This window comes from Pundamilia nyererei, unplaced genomic scaffold, assembly GCF_000239375.1.
Source record: "Pundamilia nyererei isolate P.nyererei 1_Seehausen unplaced genomic scaffold, PunNye1.0 scaffold00062, whole genome shotgun sequence".
In the NCBI taxonomy this organism is placed as follows: Eukaryota; Metazoa; Chordata; class Actinopteri; order Cichliformes; family Cichlidae; genus Pundamilia; species Pundamilia nyererei.
This window is the reverse complement of record NW_005187463.1, coordinates 51,087-64,639: the sequence shown is the minus strand read 5'-3', so window position 1 is coordinate 64,639 and position 13,553 is coordinate 51,087. Positions and strand designations below refer to the sequence as shown.

The 13,553-nt window shown below is 40.6% G+C and overlaps 2 protein-coding genes across 2 annotated transcripts; one reads left to right on the top strand and one right to left on the bottom strand.

The window, feature by feature from the left end:
* Window positions 1-107: 107 nt before the first annotated feature.
* bag3 (BCL2 associated athanogene 3) lies at window positions 108-5,527 on the bottom strand. Its single transcript, XM_005735036.2, has 4 exons — window positions 4,756-5,527; window positions 2,639-2,977; window positions 2,173-2,517; window positions 108-2,030 (listed from the first exon to the last, which is right to left on the bottom strand). The coding sequence occupies exons 1-4, from the start codon at window positions 4,951-4,953 to the stop codon at window positions 1,305-1,307; spliced, it is 1,608 nt and encodes a 535-aa protein (XP_005735093.1). The 5' UTR covers window positions 4,954-5,527; the 3' UTR covers window positions 108-1,304.
* Window positions 5,528-6,609: 1,082 nt separating this feature from the next.
* Window positions 6,610-13,151, top strand: tial1 (TIA1 cytotoxic granule-associated RNA binding protein-like 1). The gene is made up of 12 exons (XM_005735037.1): window positions 6,610-6,822; window positions 7,217-7,313; window positions 7,504-7,602; window positions 7,750-7,804; window positions 7,934-8,021; window positions 9,494-9,569; window positions 9,822-9,930; window positions 10,996-11,091; window positions 11,207-11,291; window positions 11,751-11,874; window positions 12,216-12,382; window positions 12,543-13,151. Exons 1-12 carry the CDS (start codon window positions 6,794-6,796, stop codon window positions 12,664-12,666), a joined length of 1,149 nt encoding a protein of 382 aa, XP_005735094.1. The 5' UTR covers window positions 6,610-6,793; the 3' UTR covers window positions 12,667-13,151.
* The last annotated feature ends 402 nt before the right edge of the window (window positions 13,152-13,553 follow it).

Genomic DNA, 13,553 nt, shown 5'->3' with positions numbered 1-13,553 from the left:
CAATTACCTGGTAATTTTCTTGTCCTTGAGTAAACGATTAACATAAAAACATAAAATAAAAAGGCTCACACTTTGAGAATCTTTGGGAACCCAAGCATCAGTCAAAATTCATGTCAAAGTCATTTTATTTTCAGCCATACCAACGTGAATTTCTTTCATCAAAGCTACTAATAAACCGTGATCAACATTAAGCCACGATCTATAATTTCTGGTTAAGAGTGTTAGGCAGATGGCTTACAGTCTTGTTAGAGTAATAAATTACTACACAAACAGTGTGATCATAAAACTGACAGACTATAGTGTTTTGGGGGGTATTTTATCGCTGTTGGCATCTTTAAGGCTTTTAGGGCCATTTGTGTGTGTGTGTGTGTGTGTGTGTGCGTTAGTGTTATTACAGATTGTGGCTTTGGTAGTTATACAAGGACATTCTGACAATCTCTTAACTGCATCTCCTATTTAGCACCAAGTGCTGATTGTCTCACATCTCAAGTAAGATACAAATCTCACCCTCCATTTATTATTACACATTCATTAATGTACCAAAATACTTCATATAATGATATAAATACTAATATCATGATTTGAAATAACGAGAAAACCAATTCACATACAAACACTCAAACACATCAATCAAAACTCCTTTAACTGATATACTTAAAACGAAGTGCTGCTGATTTTCAGCATGATACAATTCAATGATGGCAAAGTGCAAAGACAGCAGAATCAGTAATGCACCAAAAAGCAGCTTCTAATAAACATATTCACTGTGTTCTGTGACAAAGCAGCTCCAACGTGGCCATGTGGCGATAAAGGGGGAGAAATGCTTTCCTTGTTGACTCAGTTTAGCAGAGTTCTGCTTTAAAGCCCCGACGTTTGCACTTGTGTACAAACACGTGTACCAACTGGATTGTGAAAAGCTTCGTATGATATTCGATCAGACAAAAGGCAATTACACATGACATTTCTTAAGAAAATACTTATGCTTCTCTTCCATTTATTGAAAAAAGGCCTCTTATTTAACCCTTGCCTGGTATTTGTTGTCAACCAATAATCATGACGGCCGTCTTATTATAAAGACATCGGCACAACATAGAAGGCAACAACATTGGCTTGAAAAAACATGATTGCACTGAGCTACCATCAATTATGTGCTGAATGGCTGGACATACCAACACTGTTAATCAATGCATGCAACTTCCACAAATGCTGTAGGTAGAGGAGGAGGAGAGTTAGTCAGAGCAGACTTATCCACTATCAAATATACAGCAGGTAATCCCTCTTGACTCTTTTTATGAAGTGTGCAGTCATTGCGATGTCTCCTTTGTCATCTCAATGTTCTCCTTCATGCTGGGCTCTCCTTTCTGTCCCTCCATCACAGTCTCCTCCAGTTGCTCTAGTTCTTCTAGTATGGTCTGGACGCGACGGACTCCGTCTCGTCTCGCTTGCCGTACGTCTGAACGGCCCTCCGGGTCGACAGAGTCCAGCGCTAAGAGCTCTTTGGTGAGCAGCTCCTCCAGTAACAAGTATTTCTTATCATTCTTCTTCCCATCAAAGCACTTCACCTCCTGCTCCAGTTTAGCGACTCTTTCCACTATCTGCTGTACCTTAGCTAATCCTGGGTGGATGGGACCCTGAGCAGCTTGTCCAGCCTCTACTTTTCCAGGTGGGACCTCTGGAGGAAAAGATTTCGTGTCCTGGGGCTCTGGTTTTGGAGGTATTTGAACTGTGATGTCTGAACTGTGGTGTTGTGGTTGTTCAGGTTGCTGAGGCTGTGGAGACGTTTGAGGTGGTGCCTGCTGAAACTGCTGTGGCTGCTGGAACTGTTGAGGTTGCTGAGGTGGAGGCTGCTGGAAGTGTTGAGGCTGCTGAGGTGGAGGCTGCTGGAAGTGTTGAGGTTGCTGAGGCTTTTGGACGTCGGCTTCTGTGTGCATCGGCTGGGGGAGCTGCGTGTTCTCGGGTTTCTGCTGCATGCTTTGTTGTTCCTGCTCCATTTTTTGTGGCGGCTCTCTCGTGAGGATATGCTGCTGAACCTTAGACGTCAAAAACAATTTATTGGAATCTGTCAAAATCTAGGCCACAGCATGCTAACAGGGAAATCAAAGCTTTATATATATCTGAAGAAAACAAAAAACAACAACACGCCAAGTGAATACACAGAAAAAGTAAAATTACCTGTGGCCTTTCTCCCATCACTTGTGATATAACAGGTGACTGGCTTCTGATGTGAGGAGGGAGATGAATGGAGGCAGTATCGCGGTGCTGAGGAAACAGAGTTGGCGAAGCCTGTTCCCGGGGGGGCTGCATTGCAGCAGAGTAGCCGGGCCATTCATCTGTCTGAAGACGATGGAAGGGCTGCTGATGTTCTGGGTAAGGGATGCGCTGAGAGTAAACTGAGGGATTTAATTGAACCTGTGTCTGTCCCCCTCCACCCTCATGAATCACTGGTATAGGGATATAACCAGACTGGAGACCGGTGCTGCTGGGACGTGAAGGTTGGTGATGCGTAACAGTATAAGCCTTAAAAATAAATGACCAAATTAAAACAGTCAAAATTCAGTAGTTGTTTGAAAATTGGAACATTTCTGCCTACTGTAAACATTATACTCCATCTGGTGGCACATTTAAACTCAATTCCCACCTCTGGTGTCTGTGAGACAGGCGAGCTGGTCTTTCCAGGCTCAGAGGAGGAGCTGTCTGACGGGCCATGTAAAGGCGATCTAGGCCTGCAGTGGAGAACCGGCGTTGGGGAAGGTGTCCGCCCGTCTGTCCGGATGTTCTGTGCAATGCTCGGCTGGATGTAGGAATAACACGGGTGCTGCTGCTGCTGCCTCAGTTCTGCGCCTTCATGAAAGACTGGGATGGGAACATAACCTGGGCGAAGAATGGGGTGCTTCATCTCCCTCACAAAGGTCTTCTGTGTCTCCTGAGGACTTAGTTCTGGCTGTATGTTGGGTCCATTTGCTGACACTTCTCGAACCTGAAACATAGCAATATAGCAATCTATATAACCTTATACTCAGATGAATTACAGTTGCTATTGTAGTTTATTGCAAATTTTAGGCATCGGTTGATTACAAAATGTGCTTTAATATATTTTTACCCAACTTATTCTTGCTCATGGGTGTGTAACAGAAGCAACATTACTTTTATATATGTTAAATATTCAGCTATAAGCTCGTCCACTTAAAGAGTTACATTTAAGTCCACGTACAACAGGACATTTTACGATGTCCCACTAAATGTTTTTTTCAAACTATTAAGGAATTTTAAAAAGGAAAGTGTTTTCCGTCCTGAGGTAACTGCAGAGGTTACAGTTTAAAATGTCACAATTTCGCAGAGGGATGCCAAAAGTATCACCTCATTGAATCTTTGATATGTGAACCCACAGGCTCTGGTGCGTTTCCCCGTCAGACAGCTTGCTGTTTCCGTGATGAATATTATTGTTGATTGTTTCACAATCAGAGTAACATAACCTGGATGAATGTCCTGACTTATCCAACAACAACAGTTAGCACATCCTTGGATCTAATAATATCAGCCAAACATTAGGATTTTTACAGAGAGAGGAAATGTGGTTTGCTTTGATTGAAAAAAAAAAAGAGTAAATATACGAGTTCTTTCCACATAGCACAGTAAATTCTTTCTTGAGCAACATTTATTCATCAAATCATATACAATCCCAGGATACATTTGTATGCATACAAAAGTAAAATGTAATTAAAAGAAGGGGCTGGGTACTACAGTGTGACTAGTAAATCAATGCTTTAAATGTCCATTTTCTACTGCAGAAAGGCGCTTGTTTTCTATTAGTATTACTTTAGAATAGACACCTGCAGGTGACAGCTATGGATGGGTACAAGCAACAGGTCTGCCAGTTCAGCACTCAGTTAATGGCATAACTGAAAAGTGACAAAAGTTGTACCAGCTGCCCGAAACACACCCAAAGTAAACACCTACAAAGCAAACACTGCATTTATCTGTAAATCAGTGGCATTCTTCCAGTAGGACTAAAGTAATGATATAGCCGTGAACGACCCTTTGCCCTCTGCCACTATGGGACACTCCACGCTGCCAGCACCATTGCACCAATTTTATCCCCCAACAGCTGTGTCTTTCTAGCAGATTCCTCTGGACGCTAACTTTGGACAACAGCGTCTCTCTCTCTGAGACGAAAGATTACCAGCTGGCAGGCTGTGAAGCTCACTTCAGCCCACGGGTTTTCTCTGCAGACCTGTGCGCTTTCACAACACGGTTTTTAATACAGCTGAATGCGATACGCGGGGGGCAGCCAGCGCCCGGCTACAGCCGTACACAACCGAAGCAAGTGGACCAGCCTCGATCCTTGTAAGGGAAAAAGTTTAATATGAGCAGGACGTCGCAGCAGTGTTTTCCACCGTGAAAGAAACACATTAAAATACCGGGGAGCTCATCATGGGTAGCCTTTTGCATGCTGCAGAGTGAGTCATCGAGTAATAATAGTGTTAGATCATGACTCGGGAACATATCAGAGTTGATCACCCGTTATAATGGGCTTATGAGCTGTCCGTGAGGGGGAGGCAACGGTGCCAAACAGGGCCTACGGTCAACAAGACTAATATATAACAGTGATGTAGCGCAAAGGCTTCTGCCGCTTTAACAACGCAACAAACCAAAACATGCACCACAACCGACGCACTTCAACAGAAAAAAAATAGCGGCGACACTGCCGTTAGCCGTTACCGTTAACTAACCAACTTTATCCCGCCGCTCTTTTACCTTTTTCGTGTCGTGTCTCGGGTCATTCCAGGTTGTGGTGCGGTTGTTGTGGTCCACGAAGAAGGGCCATCCAGTCTGAGGGTCAATTTTTACTTCCCAACCGAGGGGGAGAGGGTCGTTGTCATTACTCGCCATGGTCAGCATCGGTGACTGTGTCTTCATGCCGTTCATATTCCTGGCTGTCGAGTACTGAGACATTTTATACGGGCGACGGACGCTTTAAAGATTCCTTCAAGTGACGTGGAAAAGTGGGCTGGAAGTTTCTCGAAATAGCAGGGTTAATGTTGGGGGCGGACAGCGCTGGATACAGTGGCATGGGTTCCCAGATTTTTTATGTCGCAGGCAGACCCCCCTCACATAGGCACAGAGTAAACCCTCGGTATATTTTTTTTTTGCCCACCCCACCAGGCAACCTTTTTTTTTCCATCTGTGCTGTAGCTAAATCACAGTGTCCTGTCTGGGCAGAGAAGAAATCACCCTTATGTGTACAGTGGGCACTGTGGACCTTCCTCAGTTTCCCTTGCCCCTGGACCATTTTCCAAGACAAGGGAATCCCAAAGTGTTTGCTTAAAAAGATGTTCTCCAAATAGATGTACTCAGACTCCCACGTGATAAATGCTGTCCAAGGGAACTCAGTCTGGGTTTGCATTGATTTGGTGCACAATTATGTAACTGGTGGTGTGATAAGTGTGGGCACAGTGACACGTCTAATGACTGATCTTTCTTAATCAAAGGACTACTCCAATTGTGCCCTGTACTACAAGGAAAACACCAGTGCAGCAAACCTTTGATTTCGTGGGATTAACAGGGTCACAAAGGTTCGACACATGGATTTTTAAAGGTGTTTGATATTTTGGACATTGCAGGCAACGCCATCTAATATTTGCATTTTGGCACTCCAGGAAATACACACGTGATTGACAGTAATAAAATATGTGTATTAAGTAGCTTATGGGAGCAATTCGTTTTAATTGGATATCTGCCTGCAAGGAGGGGAAGCCAACTTTAATTGTTGCAAGCCTGTCAATTATATCACCGTTAATTACCCATCGCCACGCTTTTCTTAATCCACCTCAGACGGTTTCTTATGGCTGTAAAAATATCACGGTTGCGCAACACAAATTAGAGCCAGTAACATTAAAGAGTGAGAGTAACTAAAGTCTTTTTTTAATGGAAAATTACTAGTAGACTTAAGAATGACAGGGGATAATTTTTTACGCATTTGTCCTTTAATAAAAGTCCTTCAAAATAAAAGCGCCCACCATGCGCCAAGTTTAAACCACAAGGAAAAAATAAAAATGAGGGGGGAAAGAAAAAAAACATAATGTCTTTGGATAGTATAAAAAAGTACAATTCTTTGGTACTGTACACCCAGGGTTATCACAACAGTTCAGGCAATGAACTCAACAATCTTGTTATTCAACTTTTTTTTACCTTTTCGTTTGCCTTTTATTTTCCTTCCCCCCTTCCCCACCCCTTGCTTTTTTTTGCTTAATTTTTTAAAGGGTTTTTTTAAAAAAGCGTGAATGTACAAGTCAAACGGGAAATTTCTTCACAGTGACATCTGAGCTCAGATTCGAGAAACCTCCTGGTGGTTCGCGCCACTGCCTTGAGCCGTCAAATCTCGGCATTGAAAACAAGCGTACCTTTGCTTTGCACTTCAAAATAAGAGTTTCGTATGCAGCTTCCTTTGCCAAAATGAATAAAATAAGTACACATTAGGTTTGCTCTTTTGGCTTTTTACAGTTAATTTAAAAAAAACTGTATCATTCAGAAGTAACGGTCTTTAAGAATTTTTCATTTTTTTACAATTAAGAACATAAAAAAAACCCTTTTATTACTTCAACCTTATGTGACGGGTCTCTTCCTGCACACGCACGTACGTACTCTGGACTCTCACAGTGTGACGTATGCCCTGGCGCCCGGTTAGCTAGCTTCTAAGCTAGTTAGCTAGTTGCGGTTTCTAATTGCCAGTTAATACCAGCTAGAACTAGCTAGTAAGTGGCGTTTTCTTCCCTGGTTACTCTCAGCATCGACTATGGACGACGAAATGCACCCCAGAACCCTGTAAGTAGTTTTTCGTGTCCAGCAGTAACGTTGCGTGTCATTAGTTTCGCTATCGTCGGTATTCGGTGGCTAAATTAGCTACCCGTTGTTTTCACAAACAACTGGACGACATAAACATTTAGCGTTTATGATCCACTACTGTCAGGTTAATTGACATAAGAGTTAATTAATAAGTATATGTGAGTTATATATAAGTGTTAACAACTGTCTGTTAGATGTTACTAACATCGTTAAAAAACAGACTACTGTAAGGAACTTCACTTCAAAACCTCATAATCCCCAATGATACTGTAATACCAGAAACGAAGTACCCGTGGTTCACTTTTTCGAAGTAAATATAGCTGTAGCTTGTTTCCAGGAGTAAGTGGACTTCTTTTTATTTTTCCTCCTCTAGGTATGTGGGAAACCTCTCCAGGGATGTAACAGAAATTCTGATCCTGCAACTCTTCACCCAGATAGGACCATGCAAAAGCTGTAAAATGATCACAGAGGTAAGCAGCGAAGGTTGCTGGGTTATCTTGTTTTCTACGTTGTTGTCGTGTCCTAATGTTAACTCAAAAGTTAACGGCAAAGATAGCCTTCACTGTTGAGAAACCCGAAGACAATAAAAACATTTTCACTGAGTTGTAGTTTTAGTTGAGCCACACTGTTAATCTGTTGTGTCTGATCTTATCCTTACAGCACACGAGCAATGATCCCTATTGCTTTGTGGAGTTCTTTGAACACAGAGATGCTGCTGCAGCCCTTGCAGCCATGAATGGGAGGAAGATATTAGGAAAGGTGGGACATAGCTGCTCTAAACGATTATATGCAAAGTTATTAAGTTTATTTGTTGTGTTAATGCTTCTCATCCTTGAATATCATACAACATTGTTTTCCTGATTCTTCTTCACAGTTTTAAGTGCTCTCTGTGAATTCTGTTTTCAGGAGGTTAAAGTAAACTGGGCCACTACTCCAAGTAGCCAGAAGAAAGACACATCCAGTGAGTGATCACCTATTGATTCCCCTACACCACCACGCACACAAACGCACGTACACTCTGCTAGAATCAGAGTCTACTGGGGATTGGCAAATAGTTTGTTTACCATGTCCGTGTTTTCTTTTGTACTAGATCACTTCCATGTTTTTGTGGGTGATTTGAATCCAGAGATTACTACTGAGGATGTCAGGGTTGCGTTTGCACCATTTGGGAAAATATCGTAAGTTTTTACGTGTGTGTGTGAGTGGGAGAGTGTTTGTGTGTGTATTTTTTTTTCTACTTGTCTTATGTGTAATACAATATGTTTCAGTGCAACCACTGATATTTTTTTTCTTCCTCCCAGTCGGTTGAGAAACAGGTTTTATAGGTTGTAAAGGTGAAACAGAAAGTTGCATTACACAATGAGGCCTGCATTTCTGACACAATCTTTTTGGATGAAAGACAATTATGTTTGATTGTCAAGGACTGCAAATTGGCGCTTTGTGCACACCTTTTGGAGAGAAAAACGAACCAGACAACATAATGAATGTGTAACAGGAAAGGATTAACACTAGAATAGAATAGCATAGAATAGCCCTTTATTGTCACAAAGAGTATTGCTTACATTGAGTAGAAAAGGCCCCACATCGATGCATGTAAACATACTTAAACATGGAGTAACTTATACCTTTAGAATCATGTCGTTGTTGTTTTTAGATATAGAGTGGCGACACATTTGCATTGACAGTGTGGTCGGTCTATTATTTCTTTATTTTTATGACTGAACTGTCAGTTTTTTATGCATATGTAGGGTGTGGTAAGTAAACTGTACAGTATGTTAGCAAAATGTAAGCTGTGTATATGTACCTGAACAGCTTTTAGTTTTGAGTCTCAGTGAAGTAATAGCACTTTGGTTATTTTACAGAAATGCTCATAGGATTGGACAGGAGCTTGAAGGCTAACAGCAAGGAACTGTTCACTCTGGAGACTCAGATGTAGTTTTTTTCTCTATTTATTCCATTCTTTCCATATGTCTTTATTTGTAGATGCCATGTATTAACATGACCTAGCTTAGATTAACAAATTCCAGTACAAAATGTCTTCCTCTAAATCTGTGTTTTGTCTTATTTTTGATTTGCATAGTGTTGTTTGTAGTGCCATGATCCTCTTCCAAAAATTCTGAAAATGTCAATTTCTTAAAATTTGCAGCTCCCCAAACTCCATACTCCATATTGGTGGTAAAGAATTGACCAGGAAAAATAAAGAAATCTGTTAACAGGCCATGTATGCCGTTTAATTCCTTTTTTCTCTTTTTGATATTTTCTATTTATCTCTGTCTGTAGTAAGAGTACAAACAGCAGCTTATGAGAATGCATGGTAATCCATAGCCATTTGCTTTGTGATTTTTAAATCTGTAGCCTACTGTTGTGAGGACTGAGCAAACAGTGGTGCTCTAGTGGTAAAGATCCATTAATACATCAGAAATGATTTAAAGACAGTACTGTAGGCTGCATGTATTTGTACTTGTTTTGCAAGTGTTGCTTTGAAGTTATATTACGAGTCAGTACAAGGTCATGATAGCTAATTTAGCTTAATGTAGGGCAGAGTAGAGGATTCACAGTTCATTGTGTTTTGCGTGGTTCCTTTTTTTGTTTTAGTGTAGAAGATTTAAACTTCAAAGTGCGCTGAAGTTGTTCTCATTTCTCCTTCCAGGGATGCCCGAGTTGTGAAGGACATGACGACAGGCAAATCAAAGGGGTATGGATTTGTGTCCTTCTACAACAAACTGGTAAGGCTCCAGTGCGAGAACACAGACTGAAGGTTATTTCTATTTTCTGTTTCTTATCCTACTTGAATACATTCAAAACTCAATTATTAATAGTTAGTCTTATCACAACTACAAGCATCTAGCATTACTAGTTTCCTATTTTAATCACCAGTTTCACTTACTATTTTAAAATTAAAAAGAGTCATGCATGGCCACAAATGAGTTTTATAAATCTATCAAATCCATGAGTAATTGTTTGGCTTGGGTTTGCAGGATGCAGAGAATGCCATTATTAACATGTCGGGACAGTGGCTCGGAGGGCGCCAAATCAGGACTAACTGGGCTACGCGTAAACCTCCAGCTCCTAAGAGCACTCAGGACAGTGAGTATTGTCACATATCCAGTTTCGGCAGGTGCTATAATTACAAACTAACTGGCCACTTCAATAGGTATACCTTGCTAGTATTGGGTTGGACCCCCTTTTCCCCTCTGCCCAAGCATCAACAAAGTGCCTGAAGGATTTTAGTCCATATTGATGTGATAGCATCACATGTTTGCTGCAGATTTGTTAGCTTGAATCCATGATGTGAATCTCCCGTTCTACCACATAAGATATGATAAGCTTTGTTGTTCTAATTCAGAAGAGGATTATGGCCACTGGGGAGAAAAAAAAAGAAGTGAGCACGTCTTTTTTCTGCCTTTTCCAGAATTCTGAGAAAAAAGTCAGAATTCGGAAAAAACAAGAAGACGTGCCCACTTCTTTTTGGCCCCAATCCTCTTCCGTAGATTCATGCATTCATGTTTTTCACACCAAATTCTGACCGTACCGTCTGAATGCTGCTGCAGATATTGAGATTAATCAGATCGGGAAACGGTCCAATCTTCTGTTTTCTGGTTTTTGGTGTATTGTAGCTGTGTGAATTGTAGCTGACAGGAATGTCATCCGATGCTGATGTAGCCCATCTAGTCGAGATGGCTTTGGGAAAATTCCAGTAGATGGAAACTCAGACCAGCTTGTCTGGGACAAACAAACATGCCATGTTCAAAGTCACATAAATATATTTTATTCCCCATTCTGATGCTTGGTTTACTCAAATGCATTGAGTAGCTACTATGTGATTGACTGATTAGATATTTGCATTATCAAGCAGTTGAACAGGTGTACCTAATAAAGCAGCCAAAGAGTCTGTTATCAATGCATTTTGATATTGTATTTAAATATAGAAGAAACTCTCTTAAGAATAAATTCTCTTAATTTCCTTCACTTTTATCTTCACTTTCACCTTTTCATGAGTCACATTTGGGTGTAGTTTGATTTAAAAAAAAAAAAAAAATAGCAGCGCTTTTATGGGCATAAATTGCAGATTTGATTTGGATTTTATTATCAGCATGAACTAAATGTGTAAATTATAATCATCTATTTAAAAATAATCTGTTTTTATTTCAGATGGTTCAAAGCAGCTGAGGTTTGATGACGTAGTGAATCAATCCAGTCCACAGAACTGCACTGTGTACTGTGGAGGGATCCAATCAGGGCTATCAGGCAAGTGTCACATTCTATAGATGCCATTGTTGCACCCTCTAGTCACTTTGTAATAATAACTTTTTAAGTTGCCTCCAATGAACCCTTTTTTTGAACTCTTGTTTATCTTATCCAGAACATCTAATGCGACAGACCTTCTCACCATTCGGTCAGATAATGGAAGTCCGGGTTTTCCCAGAGAAAGGATATTCTTTCATCAGGTAATACTTGATTCTGTTGCAGCATTTGGCCTCTAGGTGTCAATACAAGCACACTGCATGAGTCAGAGACCATTTATACCTTATTCAATGTCAGCGATAGTTGCTGTTATGTTTATTCAGCGTTCCTGCTTGTAGAACTCTGGATAAGAGAGAAAAATATCTCCATGTTGTTGTCCCTATGCAGTTTTCCAAAGCATTTCTAAAGTTTTTTAGTTTCGATGTGCATGTGATGTTATTAAAGGAAGTTATTTAACATGCTGGTAAACATGTCCCTGTCTTAATGTTAAGTATAGGGCTTAAATTATTTATTTTCATTTTAAACTCCATCCAAGCTTAGCAGGAAACTTGGTTCTTTTTGTAATATGATATCAAATATGGTCTCAGCAGTATGAAAGTGAACTCTCCCTGTGATTTGTCTGGTAGAAAATCTGACTTTCAATCTACTCTTTTGCTTTGAAGGTTTTCCTCCCATGACAGTGCTGCCCATGCCATTGTTTCAGTAAATGGCACAGTCATTGAAGGACACGTAGTGAAGTGCTTCTGGGGCAAAGAATCACCCGACATGGCAAAAAGTCCACAGCAGGTAGAGAGAACGTGTGACATAAGTGGTGTTAAAATGTGCGTTTTATATGTCACAATTGGTAGGAATGACTACACACTAGTCACACTAGAATCAGAATGTAGTTTATTGATGTCTTAACTTCCAAACCACAAAAACACCCTGAAACTCGTGACTTTGTCCACTCTTAAAATAATCTTGCTTTTAAGCCAGAATATAGAAAAAATGACACACAAAAAGGAAGAGGAAATTTACTCATCAAAAAGGTTTCTAGTGTCGTATTTTTGTTGTGTTATTTTTGCTGTTGAATAAACGGGTAAGAGATTGTATATTTACTCACATTTCTGTCATCTGATGTCCTTCAGGTTGATTACAGTCAGTGGGGACAGTGGAACCAGGTCTACGGGAATCCGCAGCAGCAGCAGCAGCAGCAGCAGCAGCAGCAGTATGGGCAGTATGTGACCAATGGGTGGCAAATGCCCTCTTACAACATGTATGGCCAGACATGGAACCAGCAAAGTTTTGGAGTAGAGTGAGTTTGACTTTTGATATTTTGTATAACTACACTGTTTCACTTAAACACCACTTATTATATTTTAATAAAGAGAAGAACTGTCTCTTTGCTTTGTTTTACAGCACACTTGATATTTTTGTCCATATTTGCACTAACTGGGTAACTGATATCATTTCAGGCAGTCCCAGTCAACAGCCTGGATGGGAGGCTTTGGATCTCCATCAGCCCAGGCCGCAGCCCCGCCTGGTACAGTCATGTCCAGCCTGGCCAACTTCGGCATGGCTGGCTACCAAACGCAGTAAGAAGGCCCTAACCTCAATGTAATACCAAGGCGACACAGCACTCTTACATTTGGACAGCTGCTGTGGTAAAAGAAGGGCGGGGCCATATTCACAAAGCCTTTCTAGCTAATAGTTGCTCCTACACAATTACAGTATACAACAGAAGGGAGCACACCCCTGTGCAATATTACATAAAGGTCAGGTGATCAGAGCTGTACTGTCCAACAGTAATTGTGTTACTTCTGAGTACAGCAGTATGGTATTTGCTCTCATGCAAAGTTAAAAATGAATGGTAGATATTTCCTTTATAATAAATGTGTTTATATAATATTTGCTTTTCTTCATCAGAGGAAATACCCTTTCAATTCACGCAATAATGCTGTTAGTGATACAGTTTTGAATCTTTTGAAATCTAGGTAATATTGTACAGGTGTGTATTCGCTTTTGGTGTAGAGTGTATGATTTTAATCACAGTCAATTAAACTCAAAACACTTAAAAAAAAAAAGTTTGTCCATTTTTATTTCTAATTTCTTTTTAAAAGAGGGGAAAAAAAGTTCTCTTAGGCTTCTCAAGTAAAGCCAAACCAACTGTTTTTGTCTGAGTACGTGTTTAAGGACACAACGTCCTTATGAGTGCTAGACCATGTGAAACATCGAGGATTCATGCCTACAGGGTAGAGATCTTGGCACAGAGACAGAACTTACAATGCCTTTCCTTTCATCACACATTTAACAGGTTGACCAGTGGGCCAACCCATTAACCTCCTAGGACCTGGCGTCCACATATGTGGGCATCACATTTTGGGTTATTTAGACCAAAATACTGAATTTTGCTCTACAAGGGCCTGATATCCACTTACAAGGACATTATTATACTGCTACTGTTCTATCAAAATTTTAAACGAATA

Bases quoted from the DNA above. Each gene is read 5' to 3' on its own strand.
- bag3 (XM_005735036.2), bottom strand. From the start codon at position 4,953: ATGTCTCAGTACTCGACAGCCAGGAATATGAACGGCATGAAGACACAG. The intron at 2,518-2,638 runs GTGGGAATTGAG...TTTATTTTTAAG, and splicing joins CTGTCTCACAGACACCAGAG to GCTTATACTGTTACGCATCA. The intron at 2,031-2,172 runs GTAATTTTACTT...TTGACGTCTAAG, and splicing joins TGATGGGAGAAAGGCCACAG to GTTCAGCAGCATATCCTCAC.
- tial1 (XM_005735037.1), top strand. From the start codon at position 6,794: ATGGACGACGAAATGCACCCCAGAACCCT. The intron at 6,823-7,216 runs GTAAGTAGTTTT...TTCCTCCTCTAG, and splicing joins GAAATGCACCCCAGAACCCT to GTATGTGGGAAACCTCTCCA. The intron at 11,292-11,750 runs GTAATACTTGAT...TTTGCTTTGAAG, and splicing joins AAAGGATATTCTTTCATCAG to GTTTTCCTCCCATGACAGTG.